Source organism: Hippocampus zosterae, chromosome 9, assembly GCF_025434085.1.
Source record: "Hippocampus zosterae strain Florida chromosome 9, ASM2543408v3, whole genome shotgun sequence".
Lineage (NCBI taxonomy): Eukaryota > Metazoa > Chordata > Actinopteri > Syngnathiformes > Syngnathidae > Hippocampus > Hippocampus zosterae.
The window spans coordinates 22,888,680-22,916,635 of record NC_067459.1 but is presented as its reverse complement, the minus strand read 5'-3'; the positions used below and the strand labels follow the sequence as shown (position 1 = coordinate 22,916,635).

At 46.7% G+C, this 27,956-nt stretch overlaps 2 protein-coding genes and 1 long non-coding RNA gene across 3 annotated transcripts in view; 2 read left to right on the top strand and 1 right to left on the bottom strand.

Moving 5' to 3' along the window:
- LOC127608121 (uncharacterized) overlaps positions 1-1,516 on the top strand; it is a 33,057-nt gene extending 31,541 nt beyond the window's left edge. The window contains exon 3 of the long non-coding RNA XR_007964188.1: positions 1,414-1,516. This is a non-coding gene — a long non-coding RNA (uncharacterized LOC127608121). The remainder of the gene's footprint in view (positions 1-1,413) is intronic.
- The window catches only part of tbc1d20 (TBC1 domain family, member 20), a 198,365-nt gene that overhangs the window by 5,426 nt on the left and 164,983 nt on the right, over positions 1-27,956 (bottom strand). The window lies entirely within an intron of this gene.
- The window catches only part of igsf21a (immunoglobin superfamily, member 21a), a 157,261-nt gene that overhangs the window by 33,964 nt on the left and 95,341 nt on the right, over positions 1-27,956 (top strand). Inside the window, exon 2 of the mRNA XM_052076992.1 lies at positions 27,255-27,367. Within this exon, the coding sequence (XP_051932952.1) occupies positions 27,255-27,367 (113 nt within the window). The remainder of the gene's footprint in view (positions 1-27,254; positions 27,368-27,956) is intronic.

Below are 27,956 nucleotides of genomic sequence, written 5' to 3'. Positions count from 1 at the left end.
CCCTGTGTGGAGTTTGCATGTTCTCCCCGGGCCTGCGTGGGTTTTCTCCGGGTGCTCCGGTTTCCGCCCACATTCCAAAAACATGCGTGGCAGGCTGATTGAACACTCTAAATTGTCCCTAGGTGTGAGTGTGAGTGCGAATGGTGGTTCGTTTCTGTGTGCCCTGCGATTGGCTGGCAACCGGTTCAGGGTGTCCCCCGCCTACTGCCTGGAGACAGCTGGGATAGGCTCCAGCACCCCCCGCGACCCTAGTGAGGATCAAGCGGCTCGGAAGACGAATAAAATCCCACGAATGCTACTTGATAACAAAAAGAAGCTGCACTCAAACATGACAGCAAAGTCATCCACGAGTCTTTTTCCTTGCCGTTTATGTCTCCGGGGAACGGGCCCGCTCGGCCTTCAGTATAAAAGCCAGTCGCTGTCAAATCGCTTTTCTTTTGATTGTTTGTTTGCATTTGCATCAAGAGGCAGAGTGAAAATCGCAGAGTCCTTGATGTGTGAACGGAATAGTGCCCGCGAATGCTGCACAGGTGGGCGCAGCTGAATCAGCCCGGTTTGCGCTCTGACGGGTCAATGTCACTTCACTGATGGAACTAGCTGGCAAGCTACCGCTCGACCTTGGCGGGGCAATCACTTTTGCATGGCTTTGATTTTTAAAAAAAACTAAACAACCCCCCCCTCCCCCAGGCGGCCCGGTAGTCCAGTGGTTAGCACGTCGGCTTCACAGTGCAGAGGCACCGGGTTCGATTCTAGCTCCGACCTCCCTGTGTGGAGTTTGCATGTTCTCCCCGGGCCTGAGTGGCTTTTCTCCGGGTGCTCCGGTTTCCTCCCACATTCCAAAAAAACATGCATGGCAGACTGATTGAACACTCTAAAATGTCCCGAGGTGCATTGGTTGTTCGTCTCTGTGTGCCCTGCGATTGGCTGGCAACCGGTTCAGGGTGTCCCCCGCCTACGGCCCGAAGACGGCTGGGATAGGCTCCAGCACCCCCCGCGACCCGAGTGAGGATTAAGCGGTTCGGAAAATGGATGGATGGATTGATGGAAACCCCCCCCCCCCCTCCCCAAACCCCAAACCCCAAGTCTATCTTAGTCATTAAACGGGAACCTCATCTTGCTCATTTTAGTTCGTCCTATTTTGTGCGCTCCACCTTTCGTCATTCGATAACCGCAGTACCCGAGATTCAAACCCAGAACTGGACTCCAAGGTGGACCTGCTAAGCCAGCGGTAGATCTTTGTTCAAAAAAGTTTTGGGCACCCCTGCACTAAGCGCGACCGCACCCTGCTGACTCCAATCCTCTGAATCCTATTTAGCCACCCGACCGGTCAGAGAGGCATCCCACTCTCCCATCAGCCCAGTCGGGACACGTTTATGAATGTTCAACTTTAAATCCCTCTCCCTTAGAGATAAGGTGAGAAGCTCGGTCATCCGGGAGGGGCTCAGAGTCGAGCCGCTTCTCCTCCACATCGAGAGGAGCCAGATGAGGTGGCTTGGGCATCTGATTCGGATGCCTCCGGAGCGCCTCCCCGGTGAGGTGTTCCGGTCATGTCCCACCGGGAGGAGACCCCGGGGAAGACCCAGGACACGCTGGAGAGACTATGTCACCCAGCTTGCCTGGGAACGTCTCGGGATCCCCCGGGGAGAGCTGGAGGAAGTAGCTAGGGAGAGGGAAGTCTGAGCTTCCCTGCTAAAGCTGTTGCCCCCGCGACCCGGCCCCGGATAAGCGGTAGATGATGGATGGATGGATGGAACTTTAAATCCCTTCTAGAATATTCTTCCGTCGTTCCAAACACAAGTGAATACAAGTGCATCCATAGCGGGTGGAAAAATCCATCATCCGTTGGAGTCGGACTGTTTGCGTCTTTCCGGCCGACTGCTCTGCAAACGGCGGCGCCGCAGATCTAAGTGATGGGAGCCCAACGATCTGTTATTCACTCATTACATTCATTTGTCCATTTAGATGGAAAGCGCGCGCACACCGGGGCAGAACCGAGTGCCTTGTAAATGTACTGTGGAAGCGGGATGATTTGAACGGCAACCTGTGGAGTCGCGTAAATGCAATACTACGCCTCTGCGCTCTACCGTCGGAGTGGAAGCGGCATTCGGCAGGCAGAAGAGCTTCGGTCATTAAAAATAAAAAAATAAATAAAGAGCGCAAGTGGCAAACTTTTAAAAGGACTCTTTTCAGAGGGTAGGATTTTATTTATTTCTTTTTTTTATCTTTAGTAAGGGACCAGTCATACCTCAGTAATAAACCGTTTTTTTTTTTCAAAGAGCAAAATCACCTCTTAAATGTTGATTTATTTTCCGCCCAAGTCCCGCATCGTTTGATGGTGTGCAACAGCACCCTGAGTTCTTATTAATATTCAACAACTCTATATGCACATTTATTTGCAAATCTCTTTGTACCACCAACCGCGTCTACTAAAAGATCTCATCAAGCAAACGTTTGCTCATTAGGAAAAAAAACCCTCTTTATTTATACTGTCCTGCCCTCCTGAATGATCTTTTTTCCCCCCAGAATATGCTTTATGGACACATCTGAGGACGGTTCGGGCAAAACATCCGATATAACAGCGCATACAATATATGCTCCAGCTGTAAAAGCAACGATTATTCCGCTTGAGTCACAAGCAGCCTTAAGACGGCTTAAATCCATCACGGAATTCACGCAAGCGCCGTCCATCCTCTTCCCAGCCTTCATCTTGATGAGCGCACACTTTACTTTATCTTTACTGCTCCGGAATGATCCATTTCCAAGTCGGCTTGGCCCTCTCGTCTCGATATTTCCGTCTGATGGATGTGGCAAATTTGCGTTATCAACTTCTGGACCTTCTGCAGAACTGTCAGACTGAGCATTGTTGGTGCTGGTCCACATTGACTCGTTTATATCCAACTGCAAAAGGAAGTTTATATAGTGGATGAAAACAAGATGATGGTTCGGTCCTGTGGATTTTTATGTTCTGAATGTCCCTTTAGATCGTCCTTGTTGTTGATAAAAAGGCCTGCGCCCGTGGCTACGGCTTTGAGGATAATTGGCCGAATGATTGAGGACCTTGTAAGGCTCTTTGGTCCACGGAGGGTTTAGCAGAAGGCACCCCCTACCGCCGGTGTAGCAGAAATGGAGATGTGGGGGGGGGGGGGGGGCGTGAGGCAGCCTCTCAGGTCCATTCATCTTCCTTGCAGCACGCGGGCTTTTTCCCGCTCATTAGAGCTCGACTTACGCTCTAATGAGGAAGCAGGCGGGGAGTTGGCAACGGGGCGGAGACACTCAGCGGTCAATTTATTTTTGTTTGAAGGTGACCACGGCATTTAATGGAGGAGTGGGGGGGGGTGGGGTGGGCGAGCACTCGCTCCGCATGCCTTCCGCGAGTCCTCCCCTGTTAAACTTGTTTGTTTCCTCGTCTTGCGTCCGCGGTGGCAGAGGAGCTTTTCCTATCGTGAATAACGCGCCTCAACCGCGGAGGTCAAATGGAATGGCTTTTTCCGCTGGAGCCACGCTCGCCCGGTCCGCCGCTGGATCGCAGAGCCTCGGAGCTCGTCGTAAAACGACATAAGGAGGGAGGAGGCCTCCATCGAATGCTCGCCGTGTCCTTTGAGCGTTATGAATGTTGGAGAGGCAATGTCAAAATCCATCCGGCACCGACGTATCCTGATTTCATTTTCACCCAGTATAGCCCCCGCAGTTCATCGGCAGGTCACGTCAGCGTGTTTGCTAGCCACAAAGACAATCCTTGATAGAGCGACGGCCTCGGCGGACGACCGACTTTGTGTCATCATCCTGCATCGCGCGCCGCTCAAAGATAATATTTATCGCATCCGTCTTCTCGTCATTGAACGACTTTGACGCTTGCTCCATTTACGGCGGTGAATTCCTGCAAAACGTCTTCTCCCGACGTACACCTCTGTCATTCGTTCTCTCCTTTGGTCCAGCTTGCCGCCTCAAGACTAAAAAGCATGACAAGTTAAGACGGTCGGCGGCATCGATGCTGATCACTCATAGTTCAGTCAAGTCAAGAGTATTTCTTGAGCACTTTCAAACAGCCAACGCTGCATACAAAGTGCCGTACACGGAGCGATTTAACATGCACAATAAACAGTAAGACAAATCGGTAATAAAGGCGGTAGAAAGCACCAGAAGGTAAAATCAAGAACAAATCTAAGTCATGCTGAGTCGAACGCCAAAGAATACAAGTGAGTTTTGAGGAGGGCTTTGAAGATGGGCAGCGAAGAGGCTATGGAGCAATTTCAGATTTTATTTGATTTATTTGGATTTTTTTTTGGGAGGTAACCATCATGAAAAGTCGAGAGCTACTCAAAACACGTAGAAAATGAGCTCAGCGGTTGAGAGTGCGAGACTCTTCAACACATCAGTAGCAATCGGGGGCGTTCCGTCACAAGAACTCGGCGTCGAACCCGCAACTCTGGAAGACGAACGTTCAACCACTTGGGCCGTGCTGCCTTTCATACCGTAGCGAAGGTAAAAGAAGACCGAAAATCAATAAAACCCATCGCACAAATGCACCACGAGAGTCAATACAACCACTTAAAAAAAGCCCCGGAGCAGAAACAAATCGGCAGTGAGCAATAAACCTCTGCTACTCACCGAGGATGCGTACCGAACCCTATCGCGAACGTCGAAAAAAAAACAATTAACCGACGCATTCCCGCCGGCACTGACGACGCCACAACAGGTCCAAACTTATAATCACAAGTGACTTATGATTTGGCACCGGTAGCGCCAGCCAAGATCTGCCCGTAACTCCGCGTTAACAACCCGGGCATAAAAAAATGGGACTCGGTGAATTTGCGAAGAGCAACCTGCAAATCGGTAACAGACGTCGAGCGGGCCATAGCGAGGAAAACAACAGCTGCGGATGACAAAACATTTTGAGCGCTGTAAAAAAAGACCTTACAAAATTTTGCGTTAATGACGTCGGCAGAGGGCAGGCGGGATGGTCTTCAACGCACTTTTGCCATCTTTTCCCAACGACGTACACCCAGTCTGCCCGTGGCCTCAAAGGCGCAAAGGTGGCAAGCCGGGATAATACCGGCATGGTTCCCACCCAAAGCCCAAAGCTGCCGACAACTCGGTCGCAGCCTAAAAGTCAATGAGCCGACGTACTATTGCGTCGTCAGGCGCACAAAATAAGCTATTAAACGGAGCCGGCAGGTTTTTTTTTTTGCGCAGGGGCGTTCGACAGCCGAGATGTTGTTGTTTGGAACATAACATGGCATCTGTCAGAGCGAGAGCGAGCGAGAGCGAGACAGTGAGGTCATCAGCGGCTTGTCATTTTAAAAGGCGAAGTGAAGTTTTATCGTGTGACTTTGAAAAGACATGATAAAAGCAATGGTGCTCCCTCACCTGGCTCAGGCGTTTTTGTTTTGTTTTCCGTCATAAGGAGCAGGAGGAATTTGCATTGCTTGCCTTTCCTTTGCTTGCTTCCGGGTGCAGTCTCGTGTCGTCATTGTCAAATGAATAGTCGGCATAATTCATCATTTAACTTTTAATATATCTTTTCATTCGAGCCTTGAAGGGGGGCCCCGTGGCACAGCAGACCACAAAGGACTGTTTGCTTTTGATTTTTGCTTTTGCTTTTTGCTTTTGATTTTTGCTGTTTTAGAAATGGCATCTTATACTATGATGACGGTTTGTTTACTTTTGTTGGCCGAGGATATTGTTGGTCACCGTTCTGGAATATACTTCAGAAAACAAAAATTGGTCAAAACCCTTGAGTTGACGAAAAGCCCTTTGAAAAGTTTGATCGTGAAAGCCTCTGAAATTTTGGCCGACAAGCTCAAAACGTAGTTTGAAATCGTAAGTGCGCGGAGTTGCTTGTGGGTACTGTATTCTTTTGTGTTTTTTTGTTATTGTAAAGTGTCCTTGGCTGTCTTGAAAGGCGCTTATAAATAAATTGTATTATTATTGGGGCGGCCCGGTAGTCCAGTGGTTAGCACGTGGGCTTCACAGTGCAGAGGTACCGGGTTCGATTCCAGCTCCGGCCTCCCTGTGTGGAGTTTGCATGTTCTCCCCGGGCCTGCGTGGGTTTTCTCCGGGTGCTCCGGTTTCCTCCCACATTCCAAAAACATGCGTGGCAGGCTGATTGAACACTCTAAATTGTCCCTAGGTGTGAGTGTGAGTGCGAATGGTTGTTTGTTTCTGTGTGCCCTGCGATTGGCTGGCAACCAATTCAGGGTGTCCCCCGCCTACTGCCCGAAGACGGCTGGGATAGGCTCCAGCACCCCCCGCGACCCTAGTGAGGATCAAGCGGCTCGGAAGATGAATGAATGAATGAATGAATGAATGTATTATTATTATTATTATTATTATTATTACTGTGGTATGATGCAAAATAAACATGTTCTCATGTTGTGCCCAGTTAATCCCGTCTGCAAAAACCTCATCTGTACACATCCGACCTATACGTCATCAAAAGCCAAATATAACCGGCCGTAAATCTGCTTTGTTTTGAGTGTTTTAACCTCACACTTGACGTGAATTTCATCCCCGCATATTTAAGGTTGACATACGTGGTGATCGTAGTGAATCACCGACGCTGACGGGTCATTTATCAGGCGCGGCAATGATGTGACGTTAGTTGCCGTCTCCACAAAATGAGACGTTTGCGGAGCGATGACTCGTTTCCACCTCTCCCGATTTCCTACTTTGGGGATATGATGGGGGGGGATACGCTGTTTAACATGATGCATTTTTTTGGGGGGGGGGGGGGTGCACGTCACTCAACATGGTGCTTTATGAACAAATTCATTTATCAAATAAAACAAATCTGAATTGAACTTTATGACATGCGGTATAAATCCATCCATCCATATTTCGATCCGCTTTATCCTCTCAAGGGTGACGGGGGTGCTGGAGCCTCTCCCAAGCCGTCTTCGTGCAGTAGGCGGAGGACACACTGAACCGGTTGCCAGGCAATTGCAGGGTATACAGAGATAAACAAGCATCCACTCTCACACTCACACCTCGGGACAATTTTGAGTGTTCGGTCAGCCTCTCATGCATGTTTTTGGAATGCGGGAGGAAACCGGAGTACCCGGAGAAAACCCACGCCGGCATGGGGAGAACGTGCAAACTCCACACAGGAAGACCACCACGCCGCCTGCGGTATAAACCTAATAAATCAATCAAAGCGGCACATTCAGAACAGTTATACATTTCTGGTTATTTGAGTCTTTCCCAAGTGAGGTCAAAGAGTTCATTTTCTCGAGCGATGGCGAATCCGCTTCAACTTAAACAGCTGCGGCTTCTTGGCAGCCCGGAGGTAATTGTTTTCAAATGTCATTACTTAAAAGTGATTCACGGTTATGGCGGGAAAATCATAACACCGGGACTCCGTTTCCAGCTGAGGGTTTTCCTATTTTCCCCAAAACAAATGCCTCACTCGGTCATCTTGACGAGACATTAAGTGTGAACAGCTCGCTACAATTTGGCATCGTCTGCGGGCAAATAAACACATTGCCGCCATTATGCGCGCTAATGTGCTGCATTTCCGCATCGGAATGAAGATGGCGGTTGATGGATATCAAATCTGCCCGTGCTTTGAACTGCTTGAATAATTGAAGGCCTAAAATGTTGGCGCGGAAATTATGTATGAACCTTTGCTCTCGCGCTTAGAGTCAAAAGTCCATTCTTCGAAATGCTCCCGTCCGTCACCGTCCCGCTACAGAATGAGAGGCTCACATTAGCCGACGTGCTCGCACCCCATTGCCTCTCTCGCCAACGGCGAGAACCCGACGTCCCCGGGCGGCCGGTCGGCCGACCTTGTGGGTAGGTTCACGGTTTTGCCAAGGATGACGCTCGCCGTCCTTAAATGGCTTTGCTTAAAGGGGGGGGGGGGGGGGGGAGTAGAGATGAATGAGCCTCGCCAGTCATGGCGGGGTGGCTGAGGAGGCCGTCCTCCATCTTGGAGCCCGATGTCGTTGCCGGCGGCCATTACTCAAAATGTATACAATGCACATTTAGGCCCGGCGCCTGGTAGAAATTGTCAGTACAATCAAACCTCGGTTTCGAACGTCTCCGTTCTCAGCCCAAAATTTTTATTATTTTTTTTTTTATGCCTCGGATGACGACCGAATATCGATTCTTGACCAAACTGAGCGCACTTGAATGCGCCACTTGACTCCTCTCGCCTTCTTTACACGAGGAAGTGACGCTTCCTCGTTTAACGTTCCATTGTGAGCAGACAGATCAATAAAGATTTTTTTTTTCTCAAAAAAAGAGCGTCGTTTCGGTTTTCAAACAGCCTTCTGGAACGGATTATGGTTGAAAACCGAGGTATGACTGTACGTCATTTGCACTCACCCGGCAAAACAGATTGGAACACCTGCAGCAAATGTTTTTGTGAGGGTGTCCCCAAGATGTCAATCGTTCAATTTATATCCACTCACCTCCAAAAATATTTGGTCTGTCATGATCTGTGTTTGGGCGGCCCGGTATTCCAGTGGTTAGCAAGTTGGCTTCACAGTGCAGAGGTACCTGGTTTGATTCCAGCTCCGGCCTCCCTGTGTGGAGTTTGCATGTTCTCCCCGGGCCTGCGTGGGTTTTCTCCGGGTGCTCCGGTGTCCTCCCACATTCCAAAAACATGCATGGCAGGCTGATTGAACACTCTAAATTGTCCCTAGGTGTGAGTGTGCCCTGCGAGTGGCTGGCAACCGATTCAGGGTGTCCCCCGCCTACTGCCCGAAGACAGCTGGGTTAGGCTCCAGCACCCCCCCGCGACCCAAGTGAGGATCAAGTGGCTCGGAAGATGAATGAATGAATGATCTGTGTTTTTGGTGACTGAGTTTGGATAATTGGTTTGGATTTATTGGGGTTTGAGGCTTTTGTCATGCGCAACCATAGTGGGCATCTGACGTCAATCACGATGACGCAACACATGGCGGAGTTGGTGCGTGCGACTTATTGTTTAGCGGTTCGGGGTTCTTGGCTTTGGCTGTCCTCTGTGGACTTTGCTTGCGCTCTCCGTGCTTGTGTGGGACGACTGCGATTGGGATGATTTGGTATTCAAGTCAACACACATGCTTGTGGAAATGAATGAAAGAACTGCCTACAGGTGGACAAAACAAAAGAAAAGCCAGAGTAAGGCTTAGAGAAGTTGGGAAATTAATTAGAGCCACTGGGGTACTAAGTAACAGATGTCCAGTGGTAGATGATAGACGACATTTCGGAAGTGTAAACATAATGCGGCACATGCGTGAATGAAAATGCACCAGCATGCCTGAATGAGACCATGACGAGCGCTATGATCACTCTATCAATTAGTTTGTGTTGAACGGCTGATGCCATGTGTTTATTCCAAGATAATTATGTCCGTTGTTTGATTGCGTTGTCTATTTCCCCGGCAGGTATGCGCCCGGCGTCTAAACCGCGTGTCGTCTCAGACGAATTCAATTATTTTTGACACGCAAAGAAAACGCCGACAATGGCTGGCGCAAAGTCCTATAAAGTGAAGAGGCGAGCAAGCGGAGAAAGTATCCGAGCGTTTAGCAGCTCGCGTCGCTGTGACATGTGTTACCTGTCGGCAGTTGCCCGAGCTCCCACGTGTTGTGGCTGCACACAATTATTGCCTGCTCACAGGCTTGAAAGGAGCTGTCAAAAATAATATTGTCTCTCTCTCTCTCTCTCTCTCTCTCTGAGTTGCGGTAAATAAAAACTTTTAAGCCCTTTTTAATTGAGCCGCTGCTCGTCCAAGGATCGGGCTTTTGCCGTCAGAGGCGTCCAGATTGCGATTTTCATTTTTCCTCACGCCATCACACAACAATCGAATCCAAATGGCGTTGGCGGGAGCATCGCAGCCATCATTTGTTCTTTTTTTTCCAGTATCTGAAGCCCTTTGAAAACTTTTCATTTATTCAATACAAGAAAGGTAACAAACAATTTGCTTCAGGGATTACAGATTTTGTCCTTCTGGGAAGATTGCATACAAGATGCTAGCGTGTCCATCAAACATGAAAACATTGCTAAATTTCTTAGGTGACAAAGCGGTGGCCCGATAACAGCAATGTCACAACGGCATGACACACTGCTTGTTGTGTGACTATTGGCGAGCAAACAACGTTGGATAGCTTTTTATGACTTATTGATCTGTCTTGTGTGGAGGAGTTTGCCAAGGACTTTCTGGATCAGTTATCTGCGCTGCAACATGAAAAGCTCGAGTTGAAGGAAGGATCTGTGATTGTTTATCGTATCAATCAGTTAGCTCCTGACATCCCCGTCTTCAACACTGCAGGCCCTGACTTTTCGACTTTTTGGGTCCTTTAGCAAGATAGCCCCTTGCTCTTTTTTTTTTTTTTTTGTATTTTAATACATTACCCCCTGAACTTTGTTAATTTCGCCAGGTTTAAGACAGCTATAGTCTCTTAACAACCTCGATTTGTCTGATTAGCCAGTTAGCGCTTAATCTCTTCTGCACTCTAATTGTTTAGCTACGCCGTGTATTCATTCATTTAACCAGTCAATCCCTTAACAACACAGTTTTTTTTCAGTTTTTTTTTGCGATAAGCTCTTCGTCTTCTGTATTTTAGAGAACACGCTGATTACCAAACCGTTTTTTAAGCTAAGTAGCTCTGTATCAAACTCCTTCTATTTTCGCCAGTTAGCTTCTGACCTACAGACCTTTTTTTCTGTATTTTAGCCACTTAGCTCCACTTCTTTTTCTTTTGGAAGGCATATTAGCTCCCTCACTCTCTGCTTCCTTTCCCTTTAAGATAAGTAGCACTTTGCCTCCCTTTTCCTTTCTATTTTAGTCAGTTAGTGTCTTACATACAATACCTTCTCTGTATTTTTGCCACTCAGCTCCTCAGCTCCAGTTCCTTTTTGTTATTAAGTCATGTTACCCCCCGCCCCCTCACCTCACACTCTGTTTCCATTCTATTTTAGATAAGTAGCGTTTTACCAACCTTTCTTTCTGTTTTAGTCAGTTAACTTCTTACTTACACTCCTTTTTTTCTCATTTTAGCCATTTAGCTTCTTAACACCATCCTTTTCTAGATGAGGCCCGGTAACTGCCCCGTGGTCTCGTGAGGAAAAAATTGATTTTTGTAATGTGTGAAGGTGATGTTGGATCCAAATTATATTCCAAATCGTTGAACTCTCCCTTGCTTATTTAACACAACAAATAGAGACAAAAACTATGGCTGAGTAAAATCATTCAGTGCTTGGCCGGGCGTCTATCAGCACAAAGTCGCCGACCCCTACACTCGTGAGATAATGGGTTCTAAATCAATGGGAGCTCTCTCTTCCCAGGAAGAGCTGTCTATTTTGTGCCCATGTGTTATTATGTGATTGTGTTATTTAGTGCCATCAGTGTCATCAAAACAACTAATGTGTGTACCCTAGTGCTTAGGTGAGCAGCGGCATAGAAATATCTATACTACTTCTTTTCTATTTTAGCCACACAGCTCATTACCTATCCTGCTTTTTCTGTATTTTTCCCAACAGGCTCGATACCTACCCTATTATCAGGTATTGCGGCTGCTTTAGGAAAAAAAAAAAACGTGTTGATTACAGTGGCCAACCGCGTTTGTGTTTAGGGACATGTCCGTCAAATGTAAATCTAGGAATGTTCTGAGCTCACTTCATTCCCTGCCAATCCCCTCAATTAATCTGGAAGGCGATTCTCCCAAATGTACTGTTAGAAACTCTCCAATGGCAAAGTAAGTGTCTGTGTGGTTTTGGGCCAATTTGTATTCCTCCCGAAGAGTTGTAAAGGTAAACTGTGAACACAGGAGGTAGCCCCGCGTAGCGCAGAGTTACATTGGGAGCGCACATGGGGATTTTTTTCATTAGGCTGCTGTGACCAGGGACGAAGATGCTGGCTAGCATACGTGTTCTTTGTTCCCTGAACCTGCCAGATGTGATCCATCTATGCCTGCTTACGATAAATATCCCCTTCCTTCCCGAATGCAGTTTGGCCCAATTAACACAGTAGCTCTTTTAGCAGTGGAGGTTGGTGATGGAGGTGGGGGGGTTCTGGGTGGGTGGCGCATGTGTCAGAGTCGCTCGGAGTGCCATCCAAAATGCAGGGATGGCTGTGAATATCAATGGTTCCCGTTTCCTTAGCCGAACCTGCAAATGGTGATAGAATGCGACCGCCTGCCATTGACTTCCGCAAGCCACTTTGGAAAAGCATCAGCTCCCTACGGTTAAAGATGGTGGAAGCAGAAAAGCCGCTAAAGCACATAAAAGTGCACAGTCAGACAAAGCATTGAGGAGCGTAATGCCCGTGGCGGGAGTGATTGAATTGGTGAAATGTGGGAAATATGGTTTTTGCGCTTTTACGGCTAATGTAAAAGCCATTTTCTGCCATTTTCGACCGCCACAGTCGTGATTTTTTTTTCTCTCCAGAAAACATGTTGATAAAGTGACAAAATATAGGTTCATTCTCGCAAGGTAGAATTTGCTCAAATATCCTAAAGAGCTGGTAGCTGAAAACTAAAGTTACTACAGAACTGTTTAAGTATAATCCCAAACGATGAAAACGGAAGACATTGGGATACAAAAGCTGTTCCTCTGGGAGTAAAACCCCATTGACTTTCCGATAATCAGCCAGCCTCTGAGCTAAAAACACTTTAGATTCTCTTTAGATTCTTCCACCTCTTTCATGACCTCTAAGCCCCACTAATAGTTCATTTCCAGCAGCGTCACAGGCCGGCTAATAGGAAATCGCAACAGGACACGGCGCGCGTGTCCGAGTGAGCGATGTGAATGTGGCCACATGGGGAAACAACAACACCAACGGTGACAAATGCCCAAAACATTTAGCTAATGATATTGTATCATTAGCTAAATACAATATCTTTTCAAGTTCAATCAGAACACGTTTTATCTGCGTTATCAAGCCCAGTTCAGCTGCAGCTACGCTTTGCAGCTGACGTTGACGGGTACATTTCACAATCTTGCATCAATTGTGGAAAAAAGTTTGACTTTGTCAGAAGACGAACAAAAGAAGCGACTCACATCGGGTACTGACGAATGCTCAAGTGTTCAGAGATGGCTTCTGAAGAATTCATAGGTCTGTTGAGGTTTTGTCTGGACTGGAACATGGCAACCTTTCTTGAGTTGGGCATGATATTTGCTTGAATGATTAGGAATTGGAACGATATTTTGCAAATCGATTGCATAATCACATCCTCTTCCATCAGTCTACAGTAATATAATTAAAAAAAAAAAGATTGCATCATTAGCAATCGTTCCAGAGAATTCAAGAGTGCTGCTATCGTTTGTTCCATGGGAACTACCATTCTGCCCGTTGGGAATAATGTTCAATGACTGACAATTGGGTTGATTCTGTGGAATGGATCGTTATGTGAATTAATTAATCATGCCTTATCCCACTCCGTTAAAAATAACCAAAAAACATAAACAATCGTTCATTTTCGCTAATGTCAATCATGGAAACGGAATCCGGTACAGTTTTCCTCATCGCTCTAATGTGCTAATATTTCATTCGAGAAATGCTCGGATACAAGCGGTCGAAATGAGTTTACTCCGCAGGGTGTCCGGGCTCTCCTTTAGAGATAAGGTGAGAAGCTCGGTCATCCGGGAGGGGCTCAGAGTCGAGCCGCTTCTCCTCCACATCGAGAGGAGCCAGATGAGGTGGCTTGGGCATCTGATTCGGATGCCTCCTGAGCGCCTCCCCGGTGAGGTGTTCCGGGCATGTCCCACCGGGAGGAGACCCCGAGGAAGACCCAGGACACGCTGGAGAGACTATGTCACCCAGCTGGCCTGGGAACGTCTCGGGATCCCCCGGGGAGAGCTGGAAGAAGTAGCTAGGGAGAGGGAAGTCTGGGCTTCTCTGCTAAAGCTGTTGCCCCCGCTACCCGGCCCCGGATAAGCGGTAGATGATGGATGGATGGATGGATGGATGGATGGAAATGTTTGCAACGCCACCACGGTTGTAAAACGTTAAGCGCGGAGCAAACAAGAGAAGTGACAATATATGTCTGTCAATTACATTTGACATGAAAGATAATTGACGCAGATTGACTTTGAACAGGACTATCCGAGCTGTACAGACCAGGACTTCGTGGATTGCCGTGTGGGTGTTTTGAGGCCTCGGTGCCCGGCGGGATGTTTGTCATTTGTACGAAAGGTTCTTCTGTGCTTGAAACAAATACCTTTGCAATCCAGAAAGGTGAAAGTACAGGTTTGATGAATGAATAAATTACAAACACAGTTGGTGACCCAGGATTCGGTGAGTGTCAGACGCGCATTTGAAATCAATCAAGTGTACGCTCAGCATGGACACAAAAAATGGACGGCTCTATTGTGACTTAGGCGACTGAACCCTCGGAGAGCATTTGTGTTTGGCTATGTGTCCGCTGCATGCACCACCTGCACAGATATGCAAACTAATTGACTAGTATAATTCAAAGGGGAGACCTGGTAAAAAAAAAAAAATAGCTTAGCCTTTGGCTTTCTCATTTCACAAGCATGAAAATCATCAAAAAAGTGGAAGTTATGGAGAGTTTAAATGTTTTTTTTTTTTTTATGTCAACAGGTTGACTTTTTCCACTCCTTACCAAATCCCAGCAAATTCGACCATTTGACCATCCCCTGATGATGTGTCAACTTCCGGTGGTTACATCATGTGACGAGGTCAGCGCACAAAAGCAAAAGCTTGGCAGTGCCACAAATCTCTCTCAGATGTTTTTGACCTTATTTCATTATTTTAATCAGCACGCCAAAGCCCTCTCAAGCATGTAATCGGGTTTGGGCGTGTCCATCCTCTTTCTCCTTTGTTTTAATGGTAAAGGTTGAGTGCTCGGCAAAAGGAGGCTTTACTTGACTCCTTATCATGCCAGCGCTTTTTTTTTTCTTTCTTTTTTTTTCACAGAGGTGACTCGCCGCAGAGGACTCTGATGCCTCTTTTGCCGCAACGTGGCTCGGAAACCGTTGAAGCGTGCATCTTGAGAGGCCAGGGAGGTCCAAAAGCAGCTGAAACAAAGCATGTAGCATGTCTGTAGTGGGCCGGTGATGCAAGCAGTGGGGGGTGAGGGCGCTGGCAGGACTTAAATCCTGGCCACAGTGCTGATAAATGGGCGCCAGAGTTTCATTCTTACCGCTGTGCTTTGGCTGCCGAATTATGATGGAAATCCTACGTACCCGTAAGGTCCATTTGATGTCATAGCCAAAGACGGATCATGGCCCCCGGCGCTGGGCTTGTCCGGGGGCCAAATTGTTGGCCCAGTAGGTGCATGTTGTCAGGGTCCAGGTAGCTTTGAGCCAGACATGAAGTCGCGGTTGCCAGGAAGTTTCAAAACTAGTGCTGGAGGTCACATCAGGCCACAATTAAGACATCTACTATAAGTGCTGCAAATTTGGAGCAGAGAACAAGCATCACAGCCAAAAAAAAAAAATCTCGGTCCAATGTGCACTGATTGACTTTGAAACAAATGGTTTCACATTGATTGTATTACACTGATTTGTATTACAATATGCAATTATTGAACAGGGCGGCCCGGTAGTCCAGTGGTTAGCACGTCGGCTTCACAGTGCAGAGCTACCGGGTTCGATTCCAGCTCCGGCCTCCCCGGGCCTGCATGGGTTTCAAAAAATCAAATCAAAAAAGCAGGACAATGGCCATTCATTTGTCACAGAGTGACATGGTACAGTGTTTTAAGTTAAGAGCGTGATCACGGAATAAACTTGTATCTCAAGGCACACGAGTATCAAGTAACTTTGCTCTGTGGCTTCTCCTTTCAAATCAAACGTTATTTTTCCAAAAAAATGCCATTTTAGACCTCCTACCTATCTATCAAGCTGACATTTGATCTCCACCGGCTTGACCATCTTGTTTAACAGTCGTACCGTTCCAAATCAGTGAGGCTCATGATTCGCCAAAGAAAACCTTGAGATGAAACGATGTGAAACAAGCACAATGACAGCTTGAATTAGATTTCACAAAGCCTGTTGGGACATGAGGACATGCCTTGCTCAAGGGCAGCTGTGAGAGTCAAAAGAGAGCTCCTGCAGGTCACCAGGCAATAGAACGAAATGATGGTGACATTCAATTAAAAAAAATGTGTCCTGTCCTTGGGCTCTCGCCCTTTACGCCACACTTTATTTAATTTGTGCCTTTTGAGAGTCTGTTGCCACCCTACCTGTGAGGTGTGTGAGGTTTGTGTCAGTATGATAACACAAAAGTACGAACATACGAAATAGCAGAGGGTGTGTGTGGGGGGTAACTTGACTCAAATCAGCAATTGAAGGACATGGGGCGACTGTAAAAACATTAAAAACAATTTATTTTTTACATAGCTCCCACAAACCTAGCAAGTATGCTGTGACACAGAGCGCAGAGGCTACGTCATGCCGGAGCGTCGACGGAGCATGGAAAATGATTTATGTTTAATCAAAGATTGTGTTTTTGATAAAATTGGGGGGAAAAAATCATCTGCAAGGCAAAGGACAACAACTCCGACATCTAGTTTATCTGTCACTGTAATACCCACAAAGACATGTAAGCTAGGTGAACAAAATGGTTTTGCTAATCGGTAGCGGGTAAACAATAACTACCCTGTCATGTTGTTCAATGGTTTGTGTTATGTTTCGCTCTGGTTACGTTTGGTTTTGATCAGAATCAGAATCAGAATCATCTTTATTGGCCAAGTATGTACAACACACAAGGAATTTGTCTCCGGTATAACACGCTGCACTTGTGTCATCGTAAACAACAAAATCATTGAACCATTTTAGAATAACCAGTAGTTTTGTAGCACCATTTTGTAGTACAAGAAGAGCGTCTACGTCAGTGACTGTTTAAGGAGTTAATGGCTAGAGGGAAGAAGCTGTTTAAGTGTCTACTGGATTTGGTGCGCATGGATCTGTAGCGTCTGCCTGAGGGGAGTGGCTGAAAAAGGTGGTGGGCAGGGTGCGGGGGATCCAGGAGGATTTTCTGTGCCCTTGTCTTGATTCTTGCAGTCTGCAAGTCCTCAAGAGTGGGTAGGGCGGTGCCAACGATTCCTCATGTGCCCTTTTTTCGCCACCTGTTCTCATTCGTTATCAGTTTTTACTCGTGTGTAACCAATTAGCTCCGTCAACCCTTTGTGCCTTGTCCCGGGTGTTTCTCGTTGTCTCGAGTCCTTCGACTTTGTGTTTTTTCCATTGTACACTTGTGTGTATTTTTTTGTTGAATACATTTTGGTCAATCCACCCTGCTCCTCCCTGACTTCCTGCTTTTTGGGGGTCCTATTCCGACTATCACCACGCAAAATGTGACGGATTGATTCAGAAGAAAATAGACAAAACAGACACTCGTTTCGAACCATTCATTCATTCATCTTCCTAACCGCTTGATCCTCACTAGGGTCGCGGGGGGTGCTGGAGCCTATCCCAGCTGTCTCCGGGCAGTAGGCGGGGGACACCCTGAATCGGTTGCCAACCAATCGCAGGGCACACAGAGACGAATAACCATCCACTCTCACACTCACACCTAGGGACAATTTAGAGTGTTCAATCAGCCTGCCATGCATATTTTTGGAATGTGGGAAGAAACCGGAGCACCCGGAGAAAACCCACGCAGGCCCGGGGAGAACACAGGGAGGCCGGTGCTGGAATCGAACCCGGTACCTCTGCACTGTGAAGCCCACGTGCTAACCACTGGACTACCGGGCCACCCTCGAACCATTCATTTAAAAAAAAAAAATTGTGAGGTCATGAGCACAAGTGACGTGTGTGTTAGTGCAGGTACTGTGTGCAAAGTGGCTTGACTTATGACTTGCAATTGAAACTAGATGGCTAAGACTTGGGACGCACTTACACACACCGGACCTGTGACGAGCCGCCAGTATGAACTGCAAGCTGAAGGGATATCACTTTTGAAATAGGAGCCTCTCCTCTCTTTTGTATCACGCCAAGCTCTAACGGCTTTTAGCTCCAAAAGATTGGTAAGAGAAACGCGGTGTCTGACTTCACCCTTGCTGAATTTTTACATTCAGAGCGGCCATTTTCTCCACGCCGCCCTCCCTCGTTTTCCGCCAGCGCTCGTGACCCGTGCTAGTCCGAAGCTTCACGTGATGAATGCACAAACAGCAATGGGCCGAGGTACTCCGTCCCCTCTCTCCGCGTTACCACGACAACTTGCTGCTTCGGAGACCCTTTGTTAACATGCTACCGCAGACTTGTATGGCTTATTAGAAGACGCACCGGAACGTCGCCTCGGTAAATACAAGCGGACACTTTATAAATAGGGAAGCAAAGGTGACGATAACATACGGACACAGCTTGGAATTTTATGCGTCTTTGCCAGTGTATCCCAAATGGCGTTTACGTGTAAAACAATGAGTGCACTACAAGCAGGCTTTTACGCAAATTAGAATGTAGAGCAGTGAAAAACAAGATCAACTGCTATTTGGAAGATTGCTTTATTTGGCGAATGGTATGAAACGAGGAGGATTTGGTGGGGAGTGTGGTTTTGGTTTTCGCAGCACAGGTGTCCCCACTTTGGGGAACGGACCAGTTCTGGCACGACCCGATTGTTATTTGCTGTTTTTACACGAGTGATACTTTGCCTTGATTTTCGTCGTATTAATGTCCAGTGTGAAGTGCTTTCGAAGAAGCTTGTCATTCATGATTTTACCGTCTCTCTGACGTGAAATGTTACAATGCGGGTGCCGTGGGCGTGGCTAATGCAGCCAATCTGTTCTCTGACAGTCGTCTCAGTATCGAAAATGACAAATTTGTCATCATCGGCTGAGAAATGCCTCCCCCCAACACTCCCCCCCTCATCTCCACCCGACCTTCAAGTGGCGGCTTGGATATTTATGAGTCACGATTCATCCCGCAGTTCAGGATGACAAGATGTTTTTGAAACGCACTTACTAAGAAGCCAGATGGCTGACTTGTTTCTACATGACTGACAGGAGGGATGCAATTACAGCATCCCCCCCCACCCCCATAGAATCCGCCCAAATATGTCAAAATGATATTTTTTATGCCATCTAAATGGAAATCAATGAATAAGAAACATGCACGATGAAACCGGTAAGGTAGTACAAAATCCATGTCTGCGTGGAAATAATGTGCTTTTGAAAGCTTCACGAGCTTGATGACAATTTAACAGGGCTGCCGGGTACATGTGATCTGATCATGTCTCGGTGAAGCAGTATGTGGTTCGTTGCCCAAGGTTATTCCCATAAGCTGTGTTCCTCAGAACCCACGACAATTTGTGCCTCACTAAACCTGTGAATGGGGCGGCCCGGTAGTCCAGTGGTTAGCACGTCGGCTTCACAGTGCAGAGGTACCGGGTTCGATTCCAGCTCCGGCCTCCCTGTGTGGAGTTTGCATGTTCTCCCCGGGCCTGCGTGGGTTTTCTCTGGGTGCGCCGGTTTCCTCCCACATTCCAAAAATATGCATGGCAGGCTGATTGAACACTCTAAATTGTCCCTAGGTGTGAGTGTGAGTGCGAATGGTTGTTTGTTTCTGTGTGCCCTGCGATTGGCTGGCAACCGATTCAGGGTGTCCCCCGCCTACTGCCCGGAGACGGCTGGGATGGGCTCCAGCACCCCCCGCGACCCTAGTGAGGATCAAGCGGTACGGAAGATGAATGAATGAAATAAACCTGTGAATGAGGTTCTGGAAATACAAGCCGCTGCGCAGAAACATTTTTGTTTGTCAGTAATAAGAAAATTAAGAGGCTTTATTGTCACTCACCGTTGAACATTTACACTCTAAATAAATGAAACGGAATGGCATGTTGTGTATTGAAAACAATGTTGCCTTCAGGGCAGTTAGCTGAATGCTCACTTAATGAGATAAAGCATAAACGGGCTAGCACATATAATACTCTTGATAATATAAATAAATATAAATAAAGTAATATAATACTTTTTTTTCTTCTTTCTACCTACATTCTTGCTGCTGGAGGCTGTGAATTTCCCCAGTGTGGGACAAGTAAAGGATATCTTATCTTATAATAATACTCACAGGCATGTTTTATTTATCCTCTGTAAAGAATAACTAATATTACTGCTCCTCAGTGTGGGACAAGTAAAGGATATCTTATCTTATAATAATACTCACAGGCATGTTTTATTTATCCTCTGTAAAGAATAACTAATATTACTGCTCCTCAGTGTGGGACAAGTAAAGGATATCTTATCTTATAATAATACTCACAGGCTTGTTTTCTTTATCCTCTGTAAAGAATAACTAATATTACTGCTCCTCACTGTGGGATTTTGATCGGCTTCGTGTTTATCTGTATGTCTGTATTATACTGCCCCCAAATGGGCACGCCATGGACACCAGAAGGAGCTGCACAATGACCACCAAATTAGAATTTTCCAGGATAATAAATCGGGACAGGTGCTCGTTTCTGCTCGTTTCTCTTACTCCAGGCCACTCCATCGTTTTGAATGAGCGTCGCCAACAAAGCATCAAAAGGCCAACGGGAAATGCCAAACGGAGCCTTGACATCATCCTTTTAGGGTAGTTTCATGTTTAAAATTCAGCAGAGGCCTTGAGAAGCTTCAGTGGCAACAGTGTTGCTCTTTGCGTCTTGCGTTGGTGCCTCCCGCCTTCTGCCCTGATTATATACGTTTTTACAACTCTCCAGAGGAAACACAGCCACGAGCTAACGACGCATTTATCCTCCTCACATTGGCGATCCTGGACAGCTTGTAGATTCATGTCTTATCTCCCCGCTGGATACCGTGGCCGTGAAATGTCTACGGCTCGGATTTTCCCGAGGCCACTTCCCTGAACCTTGCCTTGTTGTCTCACCTCGTTTGGCTGTGTGTGTGTGTGTGTGTGTGTGTGTGTGGTCCTTTTTTTTTTTTAAACGCTTTCTGAGATCAAAGACTCATCTGGCGTCCTTAATGGATTTTGATTTATGCGGAGTAATTATCTGGGATTTATGGCTCGTAGTTACTTGTACTGCTTGTAGTTGTGAAACTGGCAGACGATCAAATCAATTCTAATTTGGATCGGATCCAAATGCAAACCCATCTCCTGCATAACTGTCATTAAAATGCATGAATGTATTCTAACATGGATGCTAGCAATTTCTGCGTTAAAAAAAAAATCATAACTTTTGGATTTTCTTTTTTTTAAAGGGACAGATGCGTCAGGGCATTTGTAGATGATATTTGAAAAAGTTTATTGGGATTTATATTCGATGTGAAACATTTGTTTCGATCGGTATTGGGCTCATCTGTGCACCATTCATTCCTGATGGAACTTTATGGGCAGTCTCCAAGTGGCCACGTCGCAGCGGTCAACTTTACATCATCCGCAAGTGGGGATCTTGCAAGTCTGTTTTGACTGAGACCGCATGACTCGCCTGTGCTAACTTTAAAGGTAATGAGAGGAGCTGCTCGCGAATCAAGCCGGGTGTGTTCACCGCCACAGTGGCGCAAATGCTCATTTCTGCCTACGTCCTTTTGGAAAAATATGAAAAGAAATAAAATGCCACCCACGACGAGAGTAAAAGTGCACTTTGCGCCAGACTCAAAAATAGTGCCCGTAATGTCCATCTCCAATTATTGCTCTGAACTTTGAACATAAATGCAGGTTGTTCCATCTAAAAAATATGATTTGCCTACGCCTTCGATATGTTCGAGCAATACATTTTCCTTATTGCTCCACGATGAGTGTGCTGTGGCGACATTTGAGAACCACTGCAATTGGAACCTTTCAAGACCGGCATGTGGATTTTCACATCCAACATTCATTTGTGCCACTTTGTGGTGAAAGGCTGAGATCGGGTGAACCAGAGTGAACCAGAAAAACAAAGGGATGAAAGAAGCCCTTGGATGTCTTGCGGCTTGGTGTGTGTCGCAACGAAAGGCCTTTGGCTCCATGTTGGATATCTCCGAGTGTGTGCTACACATGTCATCAATGACACAATAGGCCTGAAGCCCTTTCAGGCTGAGAAGTTGCTGATTTCTGTAGCGGCGGATGGAAACAGGCGCTCTCCGCCGCTCTTGTGGCCCATGCTTGCCATTAACCGCTGCTCACTTGTAAACTCACTTGTATTCTTTGGCGTTGGACTCAGTATGACTTAGATTTGTTCTTGATTTTACTGCTTGGTGCTTTCTACCGCCTTTATTACCGATTCGTCTTACTGTTTATTGTGTATGTTAAATCGCTCCATGTACAGCACTTTGTATGCAGCGATGGCTGTTTGAGAGTGCTCGAGAAATACTCTTGACTTGACTAAATCATCCGGATTGGTCTGGAAAACAAAGTTGTTGTTTTTTTTAACCTTGATGGCCTCGGCCATCTATTATGGCATTGTCTGCTGGTCAGGCAGCATCTCGGCCCGGGACAGAAAGAGACTGGAGCGACTGGTCAGGAAGGCCAGTTCTGTCCTGGGTTGCTCCCTTGACACTCTGGAGGAGGAGGTGGGCAACAGAAGGATGCTAACTAAGCTAAAAGCTATGATGGCCAGTCCCTCCCACGCCCTCCAGCCCGCCCTGACAGCACTTGGTAGCTCCTTCAGCCAGAGACTGTTACACCCGCGCTGCAAGAAGGAGAGATGCAGACGCTCGTTCCTACCGACTGCTGTCAGGCTGATGAATAAAAAATAACAATCATAATAATAATAATAATTAAATGATGTGAAGGTAAATTGTAAATAGTACTGCGATTTATCCATTTGTGTTCATATTGTATTTAATTGAAAGATGTTTGTTGTTGTTTTTTTTCTCTTCTTTCTACATACATTCTTGCTGCTGGAGGCTGTAAATTTCCCCATTGTGGGACAAATAAAGGATATCTTATTTTATCTTATCTTATCTTAAATTGAACTTCTCATCCCCACACAAAAAGAAGGCTTTCGGCTTTTGAGCACTGATTTTTAAAAGACTGTCAAGAAAATGTACGGGTAACTCTCAATTTGAACACGGTGTGAAACTTAATTGCGCTCACGTGTACGGGTGATGACGAACGGACACCGATGAAGCCTTTATTTTCCTCCTCAGGTTGTAACAATGACGGTCATACATCACAAGCGGCCCGCAGCAACCGACACATTTCGGAGGCGCTCCGTTGGCGGATGTCTTTTGTTTGTCCCAGCGCATCTCGGCAAATTGCTATTATTAATGGTACAAAAAAAAATAAAAAATAGCGTGGAGCCCTCATTACATGATGTTGTTCCCTCGGAAACAAGCCCGGAGGCCTGCGAGCTACTAATATGTGCCAATTAAAAAAACCTCACACTCTTTGTTGACCATTCCGGAGACCCCGCAAATGGACTTGGGTCAAAGTGTATTTTCTCCATCCATCCATCCATTTTCCAAACTGCTTGATCCTCACCAGGGTCGCGGGGGGTGCTGGAGCCTATCCCAGCTGTCTCCGGGCAGTAGGTGGGGGACACTGACACTGAATCGGTTGCCAGCCAATCGCAGGGCACACAGAAACGAACAACCATCCACGCTCACACTCACACCTAGGGACAATTTAGAGTGTTCAATCAGCCTGCCACGCATGTTTTTGGAATGTGGGAGGAAACCGGAGCACCCGGAGAAAACCCACGCAGGCCCGGGGAGAACATGCAAACTCCACACAGGGAGGCCGGAGCTGGAATCGAACCCGGTACCTCTGCACTGTGAAGCCGACGTGCTAACCACTGGACTACCGGGCCGCCATTGTGTATTTTCTCTTCACGTCTATTTAGCTACACTACTAATTTGCAATTTCGGTGTTGTTGCAACTGGCGCCGTCCCATCCATCCGTCGATCGCCCGCCATCCGCATGACCGCACCTAACACCGATACGCGACTAGTGCGGATTGGTGTTTCAGTGCCGTTGCTTGAACACCGTCCTCTGGATTTAAAAGAAATAAATAAAGTCAAACCTTGTTCATGCTCTAATTGCGAGAAAAAACTAATGGGGAAAGCATGACCTTTGGTGCGGCTTGTTCTTTGCACACGGTGCCCCCCGTTTTCGTCCGGGCGCAACGGGAGACACGGCTCGTTTGGCAACAGCGGGGGCAATTACAGCGCGTGAAATTCATGACGTGACCGCGATTGGCTTGCGTGGGAAGAGCGAGCTGGCGCACAGCAGCCTGCAAACCGCTGCGACTCCTGCGGATGTGAAGCGCCTTGACGAGTGCAGCATCCCGTGCAATTTGCTCTTTTAATAATCCCCCATCGTTTCCTGCACTGTTTCCTCCACTGGCAAAACGACCTCCCCCTCAACACCCCCACCCTTGACGCTGGGCCGAATGGCTCATAATGCGCTAGCGCGCCAGCATGAGGTAACCACTGGACATTTAAAGTATTGTACCCCAGAATATACGCTCCCATATCGCAAGAATAGCACATTGTCTTGAGGACGACCCACATTGAAAATGTCGCCTTTATAAGCATAATTCTGCCAAATATTGACTAGCCCTGTGATTTCACATTTCACAATATAGTCAAACCTCAGTTTTCGAACCCTTTCGAATCGTTTTTAGACCAAAAATTTCGAGTGTTTTATGTCTCGGATGACGACCGAATTTTGGTGCTCGAACAAACTGAGCGCACATGAATGCGTCACTTGACACCTCTCGTCTTCCTTACACGAGGAAGTGACGCTACCTCCGGTAGATGAGGAAGTGACGTTTCCTCGTGTAACTTTCCATTGTGAACCGATGTGTTCAATGAAGATTTTTTATTTTTTATTTTTTTAAAGAGCGTGGTTTCGGCTTTCGAAAAAATCGGATTTCGAACATCCTTGTGGAACGGATTGTGGCCGAGCTATGACTGTATATGCAATATTGCGGATGAAATGTGCGGTAGTAGACGCCGATATTTCTCGTATTTTGATTCGGTGAAAAGTAGACAAGAGAATCAGAATCAGAATCATCTTTATTGGCCAAGTATGTAGAACACACTAGGAATTTGTCTCCGGTATAACACGCTGCACTAGTATCATCGTAAACAACAAAATCATTGAACCATTTTAGAGTAACCAGTAGTTTTGTAGTACCATTTTGTAGTACAAGAAGAGCGTCTACGTCAGTGACTGTTTAAGGACTAAATGGCTAAAGGGAAGAAGCTGTTTAAGTGTCTACTGGATTTGGTGCGCATGGATCTGTAGCGTCTGCCAGAGGCGAGTGGCTGAAAAAGGTGGTGGGCAGGGTGCGGGGGATCCAGGAGGATTTTCCATGCCCTTGTCTTGATTCTTGCAGTGTGCAAGTCCTCAAGAGTGGGTAGGGCGGTGCCGACGATTTTTTCCGCCGTCCTAACTGTCCGTTGGGTTTGAGGACAGTTAGGGTTTGCATACCTGTCAAGTCATACGGTTTAGCCATAGTTCATACGGGTTTCGTGGTGAATCTCACGTATATAATAACATAGTAATAATGCATTTTATTTAAAAGCGCCTTTCATGCCACCCAAGGACACTGTACAGACAATAAGAATATACAATGTAAAAATTAGTAAACGAGATATTATACAAAAAACAGGACATAAAATCATAAAAACATAGGAAATGGAAGAGCTATGTGTTGTAGACAATCCGGAACAGGTGTGTTTTTAGACGGGTATATGGCCGTATCGCACAAATCATACGGATTGTGAAAATTTCCGTTTTTTTTTTTTTTTTACCAACTCCAAATGGTGAAAAAAGTAACGCAGGAATACAACTCTGAACAGAGTAATGCCACTAGTTTATACAGGTTGGCGCTCCGAAAAGTTGCCAGATATGGGTTTGTAAAAATTAAATGGAATAGAAGGTGTAAATGTCCATCGGCAACCGATGCTCTCTGTTGGGCACTCCCTTACCATGACTTTACCATGAGGATCGAAGACAAAGGTGTCCATAACATACAAATCCAAAGAAAAAAAAATCCATAGCTGATCTTGCTACGGAAGGTTCCGTGAATTTTGGCCCCCTTTTCCACCTGTGCCACAGACCTCCACTGAGGCCAGATGACCAATAGAGAAACGGTAAACGACTCACCTCTGTGACCATAAAATCAGCACTCTTCTCTTCAAGAAATACTTCACAAACACATTTTCTGCCGACGCAACACGATCAACGAGTCCAGACTACTCCACTTGCGGCTTTGCGTCGAGTGCGGAGGATAAGCTCGGGTTTAGCCGTTGAACTTGACTCCGGAGATAAGAGCCCTCGACGCCGCGGATTTAATCAACATACTTTAATGAGCACATTAAGGATGCGCCGATGCGACAGACGCGCTTGCCGCCGATCTACGGAACGCCCATGCGTGGCTTTGTGCACTCTGCTCTTTTTGTCTTTGCATCGTTTTCGTTGACCGGAGCTGGGATGTAAAGCTGAGCACTCAGACTGCAGGTCGCTGACAAGCAACTAAATGAGCGGACGCACAGTATCTGGTTGAAGACCATCCATCACTTTTCTCCTCAGGTTTGCGAAAAATCGGCGCTTTGAATCCCGCTTTGGACTCCCTGCTGCCCAAGTGTCCTCGGGCAAGACATCCATCCATCCATCCATTTTCCGAACCGCTTGATCCTCATTGCGGTCGCGGGGGGGTGCTGCGGCTTCCAGCTGTCTTCGGGCAGTAGGCGGGGGACACCCTGAATCGGTTGCCAGCCAATCGCAGGGCACACAGAGACGAACAACCATCCGCGCTCACATTCACACCTATAGACAATTTAGAGTGTTCAATCAGCCTGCCACGCATGTTTTTGGAATGTGGGAGGAAACCGGAGCACCCGGAGAAAACCCACGCAGACCCGGGGAGAACATGCAAACTCCACACAGGGAGGCCGGAGCTGGAATTGAACCCGGTATCTCTGCATTGCGAAGTCGACATGCTAACCACTGGACTACCGGGCCGCCCCTCGGGCAAGACATTGAACCCTAAATTTGCAAACATGCAAACTCCACACAGGAAGGCCGGAGCCGGAATTGAACCCTGAACCTCTGCACAGTCAGGCAGACGCGCTATCCAGTCGAGCTCATAGCAGGCGCGCAGAAGTCCACTATTTAAGCTGTGACACTAATCGTGATCCTCTTTGCAGCCCCCGTGACCTTTACACCCATCAGGAAGCAGAGGAACAGTGCCGTTGGCACCCGACAATTTGCCCATTATGAAAGGATGACTCGAGACGTCTTTGTGCACAGGTGGCCGACTTGCCATTTGCGCGGCACAAATTGCTTTTACCAGATGGGAGGGAATTTAAGTTGTTAGCCGGCTGGTTTTTTCCGCTTCACACACTTTAAATCCATGAACATCTCGTGGCCACGTGACGATTGTCGTTCAAGATCCACTCTCAAAACGTGTTTCTTTCTTTCCTGCGCGTGTGCCATGGCAGGATATCTGACCGTCACCATCGAGCCGCTGCCTCCCGTGGTCGTGGGTGAGACCGTGACACTCAAGTGCAACTTCAAGACGGACGGACGACTCCGGGAAATCGTTTGGTATCGGGTGAGTGCAACGGCGGTTCACAAGACGATATTAAAGGCGTCGACATTAAAGCGATGAATCGATTGTCAAAAAATGATCAGCATCTATTTCAAGAATTCGGTAATCGTGCGCAGGATCCATTGTTCAAATAAAATTAGACGTTTGAAAACATCTGCTTTTTCTTTGGAAAACGATGACCAAACCAGGAACTGAATCACTTTTTCTGATTGATATAAAAATGATTTAGTAGATATAAACACACAACGGGGTAGGACTAGATACGTTTTTTTTACTTCATCCTACTCCCTTGAACATAATAACTGTGTTGAATGAAGACTGATTTCTTTCTTTTTACTCTTTTATGTACCTTATTTTATGTCAAATTATTACTGTATATGTTTTATGTTCAATAAACAAACAAACAAACTTCCAAAAATATCTCAATCCCACAGTTTTAGCAATATCAAGCTAGCATTAGCACGGTAAACAAGCCAATGTTAGCACAGCTACGAAATGAATTGGTTGTTGTGCCCCCCTCCCAACCCAAAAATGACTATTTCTAACAGATCATACTGACCCCCCCCCCCCCCCCCCCCCAAAAAATACTTGT